Source organism: Borostomias antarcticus (assembly GCF_949987555.1).
Source record: "Borostomias antarcticus genome assembly, chromosome: 29".
Classification (NCBI taxonomy): Eukaryota; Metazoa; Chordata; class Actinopteri; order Stomiiformes; family Stomiidae; genus Borostomias; species Borostomias antarcticus.
In genome coordinates this window covers 2,882,905-2,901,326 of record NC_140262.1, presented here as the reverse complement: position 1 = coordinate 2,901,326, position 18,422 = coordinate 2,882,905, and the positions used below count along the sequence as shown (strand labels likewise).

At 48.6% G+C, this 18,422-nt stretch overlaps 1 protein-coding gene across 1 annotated transcript in view; it reads right to left on the bottom strand.

The window, feature by feature from the left end:
• Positions 1–980: 980 nt before the first annotated feature.
• rgs7b (regulator of G protein signaling 7b) overlaps positions 981–18,422 on the bottom strand; it is a gene marked incomplete at its 5' end in the record, with an annotated part of 43,617 nt that continues 26,175 nt past the window's right edge. Inside the window, 12 exons of the mRNA XM_084460001.1 lie at positions 981–1,005; positions 1,226–1,259; positions 2,566–2,655; positions 3,932–4,118; positions 4,964–5,089; positions 6,429–6,539; positions 6,924–6,985; positions 7,204–7,302; positions 7,469–7,543; positions 16,216–16,297; positions 16,550–16,626; positions 17,260–17,324. Coding sequence (XP_084316127.1) covers positions 1,239–1,259; positions 2,566–2,655; positions 3,932–4,118; positions 4,964–5,089; positions 6,429–6,539; positions 6,924–6,985; positions 7,204–7,302; positions 7,469–7,543; positions 16,216–16,297; positions 16,550–16,626; positions 17,260–17,324 — 995 coding nt within the window. The 3' untranslated portion in view covers positions 981–1,005; positions 1,226–1,238. The remainder of the gene's footprint in view (positions 1,006–1,225; positions 1,260–2,565; positions 2,656–3,931; positions 4,119–4,963; positions 5,090–6,428; positions 6,540–6,923; positions 6,986–7,203; positions 7,303–7,468; positions 7,544–16,215; positions 16,298–16,549; positions 16,627–17,259; positions 17,325–18,422) is intronic.

Below are 18,422 nucleotides of genomic sequence, written 5' to 3'. Positions count from 1 at the left end.
TCTCTGAAACAATATGGTAGAAAAATAAATGAATGAGTAACGAAGACACTACGCATAAGACAGAAACATCTCCCTCCCTCTCTAAAGGTGACTTTACACGTGTCATCTGTACTAAGTTTCATAGTGCAATAAAAAGGCAAATCAAAGGTGATATGTACAGTAACAGACCCGGGCCAATGACAGAGCATTATTCAAATCCGGAAGAGATGGGTTTGATCTGGCGTGGCCTTTGCGTGGCGAGTTCACAGTTTGGGCGCAACTGCATCGGTGTCATCGATCCCCCAGCAAGCAAAGTCAAGTGCCCCCTCAAGTGCCCCCTCAATGTCTGTGGTGGGTATTGGACCCAGGTCTGATGGGGATATAGAACAGTATAGTGTATGATTTCTCTAGTGCCTCACAGGACATGGCAGTCTATGGTGATGGCGAGCGCTGCCCCCTAGGCAGATTCCTGGTTCTTGATTGGTATTGTTAGATTTGTACAGCAGGTATTTTACATATCAACACAATTTCCCCAGGTTGTGACAGACACATGCACACGCACACACACACACACACACACACACACACATACACACACACACACACACACACACACACACATACACACACACACACACACGCACACATCCAGTTGATATGTGTAACCTAAGGATGCGATTGGACAAAATGGCTTTCCGGGAGTCCCAATGTCCGTTAAAAAGTCCAAAATGCATTCATACACACACACACACACACACACACACACACACACACACACACACAGGGAGTCCCGACAGAGGGTGGTGTATTGTTGTGAAGTGTTCAACTACTCTGTTGGTTTGGACATGCAACATCAGGTCTACTGTTGGTGTTTCATCAGCCCAAGACCAACAGCTGACTACAGAAATGTACAAATGAAGATGAGGTCTTCTCCTCTCCTCTCTTCTCCTCTCTCCTCTTCTCCTCTCTCCTCTTCTCCTCTCTCCTCTCTCCCCTCGTTTCCTGTTCTCAATGGCGTCCCTTCACCTGACAAAGAAAAGAATAACATTATTTTCATTCATTACAATATTTCTTAATATAAACACAGTTGTTTTCATCCAAAGCCGTTTCCAGTTATATGTAAAATGTTTTCAGCGGTAGTCCACGCTGCCATGGTAACCACAGAGAGGGAAAAAAAGAAGACAAATGGCTTGAAAGAAAGAGCAAAAATAAACACATTCATAACCGTATTAGGACTAATAATTACCTGGACTTGTCCTTCAGAACAAGTTCTTACTTTTCTATGGACAGAGAGAAAAGAACAGAGCGAGTTATGAACATCCCTCGAACACTTTTCAACGTGGGTCCGAGCCAGACCTACATTAGCCTGCTACTGTACTGTACTGTAGATCGGTAGCCTACAGTCACCAGCTCTGAATGAATATATGAAACAAATAAAATGTTCAACACACAACGATAAACCAGAATGAACTACATGAAGAGAGAGGAGTGTAGATGATTGATGGCTCATACTGAGTACAGTATGGTACAGTAAGCTACAGTAGTTGTGTTGTAGGGAGAGGAGGGGGAACGTTGCAGTTCTGACTGAGTTGGAATCCAGTCGTCTGCAAACTCTTCAACACACACACATACACACACACACACACACACACACACACACACACACACAAACAGCACTCTGCTCTTGGCGTTCCAACTCACCACATTACGAGCGGTTCTCTCTAATGAGGTTCTGCGATCCTCAGAGCTTTCCAACTTAAAACAAACGAAAAAAAGCAAAAGCAAGCAAAAGCAAAGAAGGAACGACAGACAGAACGAGACAAACAAGGAGAACGGAGCAGCGGCTCACTGAGGCAGAACAGGGAGGGGGGAGGGATGGAGGATGGAGGGGTAGAGGGATGGAGGGATGGAGGCAGGGAGGATGGAGGGGTGGAGAGATGGAGGGATGGAAGGATGGAGGGAGGAGATGGCTACAGGAGCTCTACCGGAGGTGTGGAACAATGAGACAACAAAGGACGAATGAAAAATGAAAAGATCTCAATCCTGTGTTTGTCAGCATCAGCGTTCTCTCTGTTTCCAGGCTTCGCTTGTCTCCGTAAAAATGACAACATGTCTTTGTCAAAGCTATCGTTTGATCGTTTTCTGCAGCGGAGCTAGGATTGGGATGGGGGGGGGGGGTGGGGGAGGAGGGGCTGGGTGGGTGGGGGGAGGGGGGGGCTGGGGAAACACACTGCTGTCCTCTTGTGTGTGAGTGCTCCGGTCCTCCAGCTTCTGACGTGGCTCTCTGAGTGAGCATATCTCTGACCTCGGACGTCAGTCTCCCTGTGCGTGTGTTTATGTGTGTGTGTGTGTGTGTGTGTGTGTTTGTGTGTGTGTGTGTGTGTGTGTGTGTGTGTTTATGTGTGTGTGTGTGTGTGTGTGTGTGTGTATGTGTGTGTGTGTGTGTGTGTGTGTGTTTGTGTGTGTGTGTGTGTGTTTATGTGTGTGAATGTGTGTGTGTGTGTGTGTGTGTGTGTGTGTGTGTGTGTGTGTGTGTGTGTGTGTGTCTCAGACCTCCGTCTCCATCCTCCTGAGGGATCTGCATACCTTCTTCTTGGCCTGCAGGAGCTCCTGGTAGGAACTGGACCGGATGAAGCGGCTGTAGGAGTCACTCTTCATCAGCTTATAGATGTGCTCCTGCACACACACACACACACAACCACACACACACGCACACACACACATACACACATACACGCACACACGCACACACACATACACACACACACATAAACACACACACGCACACAAACACACACACACACACACACAAACACGAGAATGCACAGCACACGCGCACACACACACGCACACACAGACACACACAAGGGAATACACAGCACACACACACGTACACGCACACACAGGAGAATGCACAGCACACGTGCACACACACACACACAAGAGAATGCAGAGCACACACACACACAAGGGAATACACAGCACACACACGTACACGCACACGCACAGGAGAATGCACACACACACACACACACACACACACACAGGAAAATGTACAGCACAAAACACAGACACTATTTAGTTGGTCATCACAACACAGCCGTTAGTTAGTCAGCCATCACCGTCGTCTGAGTGACGCTGAACTTGACCTTGAACCTTGAACCTTGAACTTGAACCTCTCAACTGGAGAACGGAAAATAACCCCGTCCCAGTCCTAGCAGCCTCATGTCATAGTTCCTCACTCCTACTTTCCTGATCAAATCAAGTCAAACTTTATTTGTATAGCGCTTTTCATACACAGAGGCAACACAATGTGCTTCACAGAGAGCAATGGGGGGATGGACATAGATCTGACCCCTACATTTTCAAGAGGGCAGCAAAAAAACAGTTCATCCAAGGACCGAAAAAGTGAGCTGTAAAAATTCTTCCCTGACCTCTCTCAACGAGACGATCGAGCAAGCTCCTGGGAAAATGTTTAAACCGATTGGCTAAGAACATTTACAGAGCAATACACATGGGCTAAATACTTCATAAGACAGATGTGACTATCAGTAGAATAGATAACTAGTTACATGATAGGCCATTATGTGTTAGCTATCCCTGTAGTCCATAATAGGATATTTAAGTGTATCACATAATAAGGCACAATAAGCACTTAGCAGACAGGCTCCTGATGAATGAGTACACTAGATATAGCCGCTAAGTGGGGAGACGAAACGCAGAGAACCAAGAATGAACCTGATGGGGAAATAAATGACTGTAACTTCAACGTAATGAAGACAGGAGAGGAGGAGGAGAGGAGGAGGAGGAGGAGGAGGAGGAGGAGGAGGAGGTTTTGATGACAGATCATTCCGGCAGGTTCGGACGTGACTAATGAGGTGTATAGATGGTAGGTAGGTGGTAAAACATGCCCCAGCAGAACTAGGACTAGCGATCCGGTTGTACGACAGACCTGTGCGTCCTCGAAGGCATACCGGCCCGGGTCCTTGACGTTCTGGGTGGTCTTGGCGTAGCTCTTGGAGTCCACGTTGATGGCGCTGGGGGCGCCGGGCGCCAGGAACTCCTGCCAGATCTCCTGGACCCGCGTAGGAACCTCCTTGATTGGACGCTTCTTTAGCTCCTGAACAGCCAACCAGAACCTGCGCATGGCAAGATTGTGAACCAACGTATATATTACAAATATATAAATACAGCATACACAGTCAGAATCTTTCATTGAGGCTTGAATAAAAACAACAAAACATGGTACGGAGTTCTACTTAACCAAGACAATATAAACAACGTATGATGAACAAACATATTTTACAATGTCAGTGTTGCAGCGATCGATTGGTAACATGCCGCGGCCACCAGATGGCGCCAGGGAGTTAATTTGATTGTAACCATGGAGAACCAAAGCCCTTGTTTACTCCACGGTTCCAGCTCACATTAGTCGATTTTTTCTCTTGTAATTTGCTGATTTCCCCATCTGTTCTCCCTATCGATCTAATTGTTACGCTTAATGTTGCCGTCCAGAATGGCCTCTGGCAGTTGTTGCTCAGTTTTCAATCTGGGGTGGAAAAATCAATCCAGTCGGTACCATCACCTTCACATGGAAACAGCCTACACAGGTTGGTGCAGAGCATCTTAACTACAACAAGCATGAACTGTGTCTGCCTATGACTCATGTATTGTGTGATGTACAGGCAGCACCAATGCATCAATCAATCAAAGCTTTATTTGTATAGCGCATTTCATACCCAGAGGCAACACAATGCGCTTTACAGAGAACAAGGGAGGTGGGCATCCCTATCATAACAACAAGGGCATGTCTACACCTCGACTGGAATAAACTATTCTAGATGACGTTGCACTTGAAGCATCTCACCTGTTCCAGTTCATGTTTCCAGAGCTCAACCTCTAGTCTAGGATAAGGCTTTATGGGACAGAAAACACAGGAAACCACATCTTATATAAAGCATCTCTACTCCAGAACCGGCATTACCTGAGGTTTTCAGAGCTGAACTCAGACTCCAGGAACTTGAGGAACTGTTCTCGACCCACAGGATCCTTCAGCACCTCGTTGATACCGAACCCCCAGCGCTTCACTCTCTGCTGCCCCGGCTCCTTACTGCGCGCACACACACACACGCACACACACACACACCCACGCACACGTGTATTAAAACACAGCCGTCTGACACGTTAATCTCAAACGAAAAGTGCAGTACAGCAACTCCGATGAATCCCGACGGTCGGTTCCGGGCCCCGGCGTCGGCCGGCGTCGCCGGTGTCACTCCGGCTAGACGGCTGCCACCTCTTCATGGTGTTTCAGCCGACAGGCGAGGTGTTTATCTGGCCTATCTGTCCACACTGCCTGGTCCCACGGACGGCCGGTCATGAGCGATGACAGGCCCCTGTCCTAATCTGGAGCTGCCTGGACAGATAAAGTCATCTCCGCTGTTGACACAGCAAACACGGTTAGCTATGGCTGGGTGAGGGGGGGGGGAGGGGGGGCGGGTACGAGGGGGGGGGGGGGGGGTGGGTTGCGCCAAAAGCTCCCGAAGCCCCATTAGGCCTGATTCATAGTCGACGCAAACAACCCAAGCTACGTTGTGAACGCAAGCTCCAACATGACTCGAGAGCTTGCGTTCTCTGTTTTGTTTTGTGGAAACGCAAGGAATTGCACTATTGCTTGCGTCAAGTGACAAATTTCGGCATGACACACGCAAGGACGCAACGAGATCTTGTGTGGCCTTGCGTGGCCTTGCGTGGCCTTGCGAAGCTTGCGTTGCTTCCGCTTATGTAGTTTGCGTCGACTATGAATCCGGCCTTAGAGCCAAGATGGAGGACGGTGAGACACGGCGGCACTGCTAAGATGCCGGGACGGTACGCCTGTGTACCGACTGGATTATAGGGGCAGCTGGACATGCTGTGACCGGAGAGCCACTGAGGTATGTTTAGAGCCAAGATGGAGGTGAGTGAGCGAGAGAGAGAGAGAGAGAGAGAGAGAGAGAGAGAGAGAGAGAGAGAGTGTGGCGCCATCGGGGGCCCGAGGCGATGCGGTGTGCGTCAGGCGGAGCGTGGCCGGGACAGCTGCCGCCGCCGCCGCTGTGGGGTGGAGGCGGGCGCGGGGATGGTGATGGTGATAGTGATGGTGATGGGTGACGGCCGGGGAGCAGCTGGGACTGGATGTCGCCGTGGTCAGATCACTGAGCCCCGGGAGAGAGAGGTGAGACCTGCCACATGAGAGACGGCCAGAGAGAGAGAGAGAGAGAGTGAGAGAGGGAGGGAGAGAGAGAGAGAGAGAGAGAGAGGGAGAGAGAGGGAGAGAGGGAGAGGGGGGGGAGCAAAGACAGGAAAACAGAGAAAAACAGAGAGAGAGGGAGAGGGGGGGCAAAGACAGGAAAACAGAGAGAGAGAAAGAAAGAAAGAGAGAGAGAGTAAGAGAGAGAGAGAGAGCTTGTTACCTGGCCTCCAGTTCCCAGACCGTGGTGTCGTCAGAGATCCAGGGATTGGAGGGATCAGGAGAGGTGAAGAACGGGTCATACTCTACGTACTGCTCTGTGTAGGCTAGCAGACTGGAGAGAGAGAGAGAGAGAGAGAGAGAGAGAGAGAGAGAGAGAGAGAGAGAGGGGGGGGGAGAGAGAGAGAGAGAGAGGGGGAGAGAGAGAGTGAGAGAGAGAGAGAGAGAGAGTGAGAGAGAGAGAGAGAGAGAGAGGAGAGAGAGAGAGAGAGAGAGAGAGAGAGAGAGAGAGGGGGAGAGAGAGAGAGAGAGAGAGAGGGGGAGAGAGAGAGTGAGAGAGAGAGAGAGAGAGAGAGTGAGAGAGAGAGAGAGAGAGAGAGAGAGAGAGAGAACTGATACTAGTACTGATTTATGGAGAGCAGACACATCATCATTTTGCTCGCAAACTGCACAATTTTGATTACAGTACAGTAGGTGTTATTCAACAAAGGACACTGACCTCTCTGCGACTTTGGACATTTTTAACCGATGCCTGTCCAGCTGAGCCTGCCAGAACTGGATCTGAAACGCAGACAGGGGGAGATATCAGGGTGATGTCATATCACATCTGTCCAATCAGGTAATAATACAGATACAAGGCTTCATGTGTAGCTGTCACCACCAAAGATTTCAATAGATTCCAGAAGTAAATTCTTGTGCATTTCACTCTGTGACAACAACATTGGTTTTGATGCTTTCGGAACGCAATCCATGTCTGAGGGCCCTGGGGCCCAACCTACCTGCTCCTGTAGCTCCTCCTGTGTGGGCTCTTTGACCTCGGGGGCAGGGGTGTGGGTGGGGCTATGGCTGCGGATGTCGTTTTGCAGACCATAGACCGACTGGAGGCACAGAGGAGTGAAAGAAAGGAGGAGGAGAGAGGAAGGAGTCAAATGTCTGTGACGTCATGCTGTAGACAGACATAAAAATGTTATTTGTGTGGTCAGTGGTCAGTACAGACGGAGCACAGTGGTCAGTACAGACGGAGCACAGTGGACGGTACGGTACCTTTCTTGTTTTATGAGGCTGTTTCATCCTGGAGGACTTCTTGATGTCGGCTTCTGTTGTGTTGACACATCCAGGCTGTGGACCACAGAAGAAGAGAGCGTAAAGGGTTAATGACATTTGGGACAGAAACAATAGATGAGACTGTATGTCCGTGTGTGTGTGTGTGTGTGTGTGTGTGTGTGTGTGTGTGTTGTGTAGTGAGGCCCTGTGTCCCCCTACGACTGTCCTACTTCTCAGTCACACATCCCTCCCCTTGGCTCAGTGAGACACACACACACACACACACACACACATACACCCACACACACGCATGCACGTACGCATACACGCACACCAATCAGAACAAAGTTCTGAACCTCCCGTCATGGATCAAGAGAGGTGGCTCAAATCAAAACGAAAAAATCTTAATTTATGTATACAGTGCCTTTGTGCAGAATTGCGATAAGGTTCTTCACAATAAAAAGAAATACAATAAGAATAAAACAACACAGTGAAAAATCAGTCAGGATCAATGCGAGCGTGGGATAGATGGAACGTCCTCCATGTTTAGCATTTAAATGAGGAAACACAGGTAGGTATAAAAGATAAGAGATGCAGGATGCAGTTCCTCCTACCCATAATGCCCCAGGGGCTCATCTGTTGAACTGAAATATTCCCACAGGCAGACAGAGAGCAGCAAATCGCAGCAGGGAGAAATCCAGGACCAGAAGCAGTGTTGCTGCATTCCCCATGGATTTCCACCGCTCAAGATTCTGAATTCAAAACTACATCGAACCCCATAGTGTGACATCAGTAGTCTAGGATACAGGCAGAATCCTGGTGATCGGGCCATCACCCACATTCCAGAAATGCAGAATGTCACCAACGCTCTAGAAGTGCAGAATGTCACCAGCATTCTAGAACTGCAGAATGTCACCAACATTCTAGAACTGCAGAATGTCACCAACATTTTAGAACTGAAGAATGTCACCAACATTTTAGAACTGCAGAATGTCACCAACATTCTAGCACTGAAGAATGTCACCAACATTTTAGAACTGCAGAATGTCACCAACATTCTAGAACTGCAGAATGTCACCAGCATTCTAGCACTGAAGAATGTCACCAACATTCTAGCACTGAAGAATGTGACCAACGTTCTAGAACTGCAGAATGTCATCAACATTCTAGAACCGCAGAATGTCACCAATGTTCTAGAACTGCAAAATGCAAATGTCTTGTTATTTAAAAACAGCAATCTGGAGCTTGGTCGGCAGCGGAACAAGGGCATTCATATCTATTCCATTTCAACATTATAATTAAACATAATTTTCTTCATTTATGCTTGAGATATGCTAATTATTCTGAGAGGACTGGGGATATTTTCGTCTTTGCATAACACCGAACGACCTTAGTTAATTAGCATATCCAGCTGGCCACAGTTACTTGAGAAAAAAATTGATTAAAACAAAGATTTAAAAAAATAACATGTATAGGGAATTATTGTCAGGATCAAACGGTTCCATAATTTATTGGGCTGTGTGAGTTCATACTTGCATTGAGATTCAAGACCTTTTTCTCCCTATTTTGTGAAAGATCACAGACTAAAACCTGCTTATAGGGATAAAGACCAGTGCTCTCAGTTAAGGAGCAGTAGCATCAAAGGGAGAGTAGCCTACTGGGGCTCCTGGATCATCTTTAGAGAAACCTTTATTCAGAGTGCAGGTCACTCACTGATGTCTGGACAGCACAGCGTCTTCTTCAGAGAAACCTCACTGATCAGATGATCCCTGATGGTCAAATGATCCCTGAGCTCCACTACTCTCCTATTTGTCAACAGTTGATTTCAGCTGCCGTGTTTCAACGTCAAATGGCGTTTGACACTGAGATTATGAAGACTAGTTTGTGAACGGTCAAACTAGGAGGATGGAGGTACGGGTGGATTTAATTGGATCACTGTTATTGTACTGTAACTTCATAGAGCCAATGCAGGCCTATCGGTGGCCGGTTGGACACAGATTCCATTCCTTCATCTGTTCCCATTGGCTGGGGGCCCAGGGCGTGTGAAGCACCTCAGATAGGGACGGGCGCGAGGCTTTGATAACAGGTGCTCCCATTCCCTGCGAATGGGACTCATCAAAGGCATCGCTTCCCTACACTCACACAGACATGCTACAGTGCATTCTGTATGGTACAAAAGACAGGCCACTTTTATGCTCTGTTCACACATACGCACGCACACACACACTAACGCACACACACACACACACAATTCAATCCCTCTCACACCAACACAATACATGCTACGCACACTGAAAAGACACAGCAGACACACACACAGACAAATGCACACATACTGTATTTGCATACAATACGCTCCCTGAATACTAATACAATACAATGCAAAGACGCAGCGCACACACACACACACACACACATGCACACACACACACACACACACACACACACACACACACACACACACACACACACACACACACACACACACACACACAAAGCTGCCAGTGTGAGAGGCAGAGCGGTCAGAGATGCCTGAGGCGAAATACCATTCCCATGTGCAGAGAAGCAAAAGCAGCGCCCTCCTGTTAGAGTAGTAGCTTTGTTCTTTTATTCCGCAGTACATCAGCTCACTACATGACCCCCACTTGACTGTCCCACACTCTAAAACATTTATGCTTTTGACCGTTCCTGGGAATTACTCCTCCATCCTCAATAATTCATCAGTAGGAAGGAAACACATCTCTGGGTGACAGAGACTGATGGGAAAGGTGGCGTAAAACGATAAAAATGGAAATTCATAATGTGTCAGTCAAGGACGGTTTGTAAGTGCTCATCCCTACAGGACATGATATTTCAATAATGTCCCCCTGGGGATCAATAAAGTACCTACTCTATCTATCTATCTATCTATCTATCTATCTATCTATCTATCTATCTATCTATCTATCTATCTATCTATCTATCTATCTATCTATCTATCTATCTCTATCTATCTATCTATCTATCTATCTATCTATCTATCTATCTATCTATCTATCTATCTATCTATGTCTCTCTCTATCTCTCCATCTCTCTATCTATCATCTATGTACTCTATCTAGAAGCTAGTCATTAGACAAATATATTCCAGGAGCCTGCCCCAGGTTGCCTGTTTCAATATCTGTGTGGTCTGTATGGCTCTATGTGCTACTAACCCTGCTCTGCCTTCCCTCTGCCTTCCCTCTCCCTAGTGCCTCTCTCTCTCCCTCCTATCTTCTAACCAGGTCCAGTGGATGCCCCACTGTCACCAGCAGACCTCCCGAAGTCCGATAGATACCCCCGTGTCTGCTGTGGATGATGTAGCATGTCCGTAGAATATTCTTTCTCCTATGATGCTTTTAGCCTCTCTCACTCTGAAATGTAATTCAATGCAATGTATTGCTTCATAAATGTTCCTAGCCGGTAGACAAACATACTCCTGGAGCTTGCTCGATCGCCTTGTTGAGAGGGGTCAGGGAAGAATTTTTACAGCTCACTTATCTGGCCCCCGGGTGATCACTGTTTTTTTGCTTCCCTCTGGAATATGTAGAGAGTGGGTCGTATGCCCACCTCCCTTGTTCTCTGTAAAGCGCATTGTGTTGCCTCTGGGTATGAAATGCGCTATACAAATAAAGCTTTGATTGATTGATTGATTGATTGATTGATAGTCTGTATGTCTACTCTATCTATCTATCTATCTATCTATCTATCTATCTATCTATCTATCTATCTATCTATCTATCTACAGTATCTATCTATCATCTGTCTGTCTGTCTGTCTGTCTGTCAATGATCTGGTATTCTAGTGGTGGAGCAGTGACAGTGATCTGAGACAGCATCACCCTACATCACCCTACATCACCCAGCATCACCCTACATCACCCTACATCACCCTACATCACCCAGCATCACCCTACATCACCCTACATCACCCTACATCACCCAGCATCACCCTACATCACCCTACATCACCCTGCATCACCCAGCATCACCCTACATCACCCTACATCACCCAGCATCACCCTGCATCACCCTGCATCACCCTACATCACCCTACATCACCCTATATCCCCCTACATCCCCCTACATCCCCCTGCATCACCCTACATCCCCCTACATCCCCCTGCATCCCCCTACATCCCCCTACATCCCCCTGCATCCCCCTACATCCCCCTACATCCCCCTGCATCCCCCTACATCCCCCTACATCCCCCTACATCACCCTACATCCCCCTACATCCCCCTACATCACCCTGCATCACCCTACATCACCCTACATCCCCCTACATCACCCTACATCACCCTACATCACCCTATATCACCCTATATCACCCTACATCCCCCTACATCACCCTGCATCACCCTACATCCCCCTACATCACCCTATATCACCCTACATCACCCTACATCACCCTGCATCACCCTACATCCCCCTACATCACCCTGCATCACCCTGCATCACCCTACATCACCCTACACCACCCTACATCACCCTACATCACCCTGCATCACCCTACATCACCCTACATTACCCTACATCACCCTATATCACCCTGCATCACTCTACATCACCCTACATCACCCTGCATCACCCTACATCCCCCTACATCACCCTGCATCACCCTACATCACCCTACATCACCCTGCATCACCCTACATCACCCTACATTACCCTACATCACCCTATATCACCCTGCATCACCCTACATCACCCTACATCACCCTGCATCACCCTACATCCCCCTACATCACCCTACATCACCCTACATCACCCTGCATCACCCTACATCCCCCTACATCACCCTGCATCACCCTACATCACCCTGCATCACCCTACATCACCCTGCATCACCCTACATCACCCTACATCACCCTACATTACCCTACACCACCCTATATCACCCTACATCACCCTACATTACCCTACATCACCCTACATCACCCTACATCACCCTACATCACCCTGCATCCCCCTACATCCCCTTCATCCCCCTACATCACCCTACATCACCCTACATCACCCTACATCAACCTACATCACCCTATATCACCCTATATCACCCTATATCACCCTACATCACCCTATATCACCCTACATCCCCCTATATCACCCTACATCCCCCTACATCCCCTTCATCCCCCTACATCACCCTACATCACCCTACATTCCCCTACATCACCCTACATCACCCTACATCACCCTACATCACCCTACACCACCCTACATCACCCTACATCACCCTGCATCACCCTGCATCACCCTGCATCACCCTATATCACCCTACATCACCCTATATCACCCTGCATCACCCTACATCACCCTGCCCACCTGCCACCATGACACAGAGTGCAGAATAGCTCAGGCTACCAATGAGTACAGAGGGCCTGGAGACACTGACAAGGACAGTGTGTGTGTGTGTGTGTGTGTGTGTGTGTGTGTGTGTGTGTGTGTGTGTGTGTGTGTGTGCTCGCTAAGATATTAATTTCCTGACATTTTGAAAATATTCCATGAATACCAATAGCCCATGTTTATGTCATTCACCCATGGCTGACCAGGGCTGTGATCAGCTTCAATTGCATCACATAAAGCAAATAAAAACCTTCAAGAAAAAATAAATAAATACAATCTTACAAACATGCAATGTATTGTTCATCCTTCTTCAGATCAATACCTAGCAGCCCAGAATCAATCTTTCATAAGCCACTCAATACACATGCCTAGAATATCTCACACACAGCGTATCCGTTCCTCGAACACACCAGGATAAACATGCATTCCTAAGCATGCACACACACGCACACAAGCTCGCTCGCACGCACGCACGCACGCACGCACGCACGCACGCACGCACGCACGCACGCACGCACGCACACACACACATATTTGGTCCTCGAACACACCAGGATAAAGATGTATACCTAAGCACGCACGCACGCTCACGCACACACACACACACACACACACACACACTTCGCTGTGTTTTTCTCAGCTGTAGCTAGCAGCCAGTAATCATCCAATCAGGCCAGCTGTGGGGGGTCGGGGTCACACACCCCACAGAGCAGGGGCCGTCACACAGCCAGTCTGCCTCGTCGAACAGGGTCGGGGTCACACACCCCACAGAGCAGGGGCCGTCACACAGCCAGTCTGCCTCGTCGAACAGGGTCGGGGTCACACACCCCACAGAGCAGGGGCCGTCACACAGCCAGTCTACACACAGGCACACACAATCAAAAACACACACACATGCACACATGAACAGTAGGCATCCCCCTACATCACCCTGCATCACCCTACATCACCCTGCATCACCCTACATCACCCTGCATCACCCTACATCACCCTACATCACCCTACATTACCCTACACCACCCTATATCACCCTACATCACCCTACATTACCCTACATCACCCTACATCACCCTACATCACCCTACATCACCCTGCATCCCCCTACATCCCCTTCATCCCCCTACATCACCCTACATCACCCTACATCACCCTATATCACCCTGCATCACTCTACATCACCCTACATCACCCTGCATCACCCTACATCCCCCTACATCACCCTGCATCACCCTACATCACCCTACATCACCCTGCATCACCCTACATCACCCTACATTACCCTACATCACCCTATATCACCCTGCATCACCCTACATCACCCTACATCACCCTGCATCACCCTACATCCCCCTACATCACCCTACATCACCCTACATCACCCTGCATCACCCTACATCCCCCTACATCACCCTGCATCACCCTACATCACCCTGCATCACCCTACATCACCCTGCATCACCCTACATCACCCTACATCACCCTACATTACCCTACACCACCCTATATCACCCTACATCACCCTACATTACCCTACATCACCCTACATCACCCTACATCACCCTACATCACCCTGCATCCCCCTACATCCCCTTCATCCCCCTACATCACCCTACATCACCCTACATCACCCTATATCACCCTGCATCACTCTACATCACCCTACATCACCCTGCATCACCCTACATCCCCCTACATCACCCTGCATCACCCTACATCACCCTACATCACCCTGCATCACCCTACATCACCCTACATTACCCTACATCACCCTATATCACCCTGCATCACCCTACATCACCCTACATCACCCTGCATCACCCTACATCCCCCTACATCACCCTACATCACCCTACATCACCCTGCATCACCCTACATCCCCCTACATCACCCTGCATCACCCTACATCACCCTGCATCACCCTACATCACCCTGCATCACCCTACATCACCCTACATCACCCTACATTACCCTACACCACCCTATATCACCCTACATCACCCTACATTACCCTACATCACCCTACATCACCCTACATCACCCTACATCACCCTGCATCCCCCTACATCCCCTTCATCCCCCTACATCACCCTACATCACCCTACATCACCCTACATCAACCTACATCACCCTATATCACCCTATATCACCCTATATCACCCTACATCACCCTATATCACCCTACATCCCCCTATATCACCCTACATCCCCCTACATCCCCTTCATCCCCCTACATCACCCTACATCACCCTACATTCCCCTACATCACCCTACATCACCCTACATCACCCTACATCACCCTACACCACCCTACATCACCCTACATCACCCTGCATCACCCTGCATCACCCTGCATCACCCTATATCACCCTACATCACCCTATATCACCCTGCATCACCCTACATCACCCTGCCCACCTGCCACCATGACACAGAGTGCAGAATAGCTCAGGCTACCAATGAGTACAGAGGGCCTGGAGACACTGACAAGGACAGTGTGTGTGTGTGTGTGTGTGTGTGTGTGTGTGTGTGTGTGTGTGTGTGTGTGTGTGTGTGTGTGTGCTCGCTAAGATATTAATTTCCTGACATTTTGAAAATATTCCATGAATACCAATAGCCCATGTTTATGTCATTCACCCATGGCTGACCAGGGCTGTGATCAGCTTCAATTGCATCACATAAAGCAAATAAAAACCTTCAAGAAAAAATAAATAAATACAATCTTACAAACATGCAATGTATTGTTCATCCTTCTTCAGATCAATACCTAGCAGCCCAGAATCAATCTTTCATAAGCCACTCAATACACATGCCTAGAATATCTCACACACAGCGTATCCGTTCCTCGAACACACCAGGATAAACATGCATTCCTAAGCATGCACACACACGCACACAAGCTCGCTCGCACGCACGCACGCACGCACGCACGCACGCACGCACGCACGCACGCACGCACGCACGCACGCACACACACACATATTTGGTCCTCGAACACACCAGGATAAAGATGTATACCTAAGCACGCACGCACGCTCACGCACACACACACACACACACACACACACACTTCGCTGTGTTTTTCTCAGCTGTAGCTAGCAGCCAGTAATCATCCAATCAGGCCAGCTGTGGGGGGTCGGGGTCACACACCCCACAGAGCAGGGGCCGTCACACAGCCAGTCTGCCTCGTCGAACAGGGTCGGGGTCACACACCCCACAGAGCAGGGGCCGTCACACAGCCAGTCTGCCTCGTCGAACATGACCCCTCAGCACATGGTATCCTGACCACAGCCAGTGGCCAGTGGCCCCCATCTCCACCAGGAGAGGGGTGTGTGTGTGTGTGTGTGTGTGTGTGTGTGTGCGGTACAGTTCTGTAGACTCACCACCGGTCTGTGTACATCCCAGAAGGCCCTCTCTTGACTGTCTAGGATCTTCCTTTCAATCTTGTCTCTCTTCTTATCGACTCTTCAGAAAGAGAGAGAGAGAGAGAGAGAGAGAGAGAGGTGTGAAAACAGTGACAGGTTTCTGCTGCTTCACATTATTCCTCCGTTGCGTAATACCCGTTCCCTTCATCACTCCTGCTCTCTTTCACATCTGTAAGTTAGATGAGAGAGAGAGAGAGAGAGAGAGAGACCCGGAGGCAGAGACACCACAAGAGAAGGCGAGGCCTTGTTTTACAAGTCAGTTAAAAATGCAACACGCATCGGTCCAACTCACTTCGCCTGTGCTTCTGCTTGCATAAATATGAACTCCCATTTCCTGGCAAAGGCTCTCTGTAGTCTGGCTAAACTCTCCTGGAACACAGAACACAGAGAGAGAGAGAGAGAGAGAATTAATCAGTTAATCAGCATTTTCAACAGCAAGGAGAAATGACATATTTGAAGTAGGGGTGGGGTCTTTACTTTATCATACAGCTCATTAATAAATCAATCAACCAATCAATCAAAACAGCTCAGCCATGGCTAATGGATGCTAGAGAGTGGCTGGTTGATGGATACAGGAGTCCTAGGAGAAGCTGAGATTCCACTGTACTGCAGAATCTGATTTGATTCTTTTAGAGCAAATAATTTATTCTTTTCAGTCATGGACTTGAAACAGATTCAATCTGTCTCTGGATCCTCCAAATATGCATTTGAATTTGGATGATTACAAACACAATTGCATCCGCTTAAAAGCCGAATAACAGGTATGTAAATGCACTTAGGTGCATACTACAGACATACTACAGTACACACACACATACTGTACACACACACACACACTCATTACAGTAAGCACACATACACACAGGCACACACAATCAAAAACACACACACATGCACACATGTACAGTAGGCATGCACACACAGACAGACACACACACACACAGACACACACACACACACACACACACACACACACACACACAGACACACAGGGATGCTTACTGCTTCATAGTCAGCAAGCTCCAGCCTGGCTTTGTTCTGCATGGTTCTTTTGCACAGGTAAACAGCTGCAGGGAGACGCCCAGAGGAGAAACAGTCAACACAGAGGGGGGGGTGGGGGGGACAGGGGCGGGGGGGCAAGTCTTGCTACAGGGGCACATCTAATCGATTTGGCAGAAAAACACTTCAAATAAAATCCTGCTACTGTGCATGCATACCTGTCTTCACTGCTACTGTATCTAGAATAGCTTAGGAGTGTCACAGCGGTGTTGAGATGGCCAGTATTATATCCTTTCGGGCAAAAAAAAAACCCATTAACATTTGGGTTTTGTCTTCAGTGGGAAAGCATCCATTCGGTATTCATCCATCCATCCATCTTCATCCGCTTATCCGGGGTCGGGTCGCGGAGGCAGCAGTTCCAGCAGGGGGCCCCAGACATCCCTTTCCCTGGCAGCATCAACCAGCTCTGCCTGGGGAATCTTTAGCCACTCACAGGCCAGTGCGGAGATGTAATCCCGCCACCTGGTCCTGGGCCATTCGGTATTCAGAGTCGGTGTTTATCGGCTCCGGCTCCGATCGGTAGCGACGTCAACACCAACCCCAGGAGACACGCTGCTTCTCGCCCTTTTCCGGCATGATGATGACGTTGATGGCGGAGCAAATTGCAGAGTGACAGACATATCTCCTTCCTTGTTGTCCTAACGAGCGACTCCTGCCTCCTGCTACTTGTGGAGTGACAGTTTTGTACTGCAGTTGAGCTTGCTAGCTGTGTATCTTGAATCATGTGTGGGCTGATTTGATCACGTGTAGGCTTGTGTGGAGTTGCCGTCAAGTTTGCTTCCCGCGTAGGTAGTAAGTGTACTCGCCAGAACTCACAAGTGCATCTCCTCTCTAAGCATGTGACTAAGAGCTGTTGTTTACAGTATTTATCATGGACAACATAATCTAGTGCTAAAGCCAAAGTGCTGAGGCCCACCTCACAGTTTGGGAGTGCCTGCCTAGACCAACGTAGCCGGGCCTCGTAGTAGGCTGGGTGTCAGCTGGCGGCCCTCTCCACCCCCCTGTCATGTTCTAGTTCTTTGACTTTTATTGAGCGGTGAACAGTGAGACACAACTTGGGGAGGCAGCTACAGGGCTGTTACTGTACACAACTTTCATTGATTTAG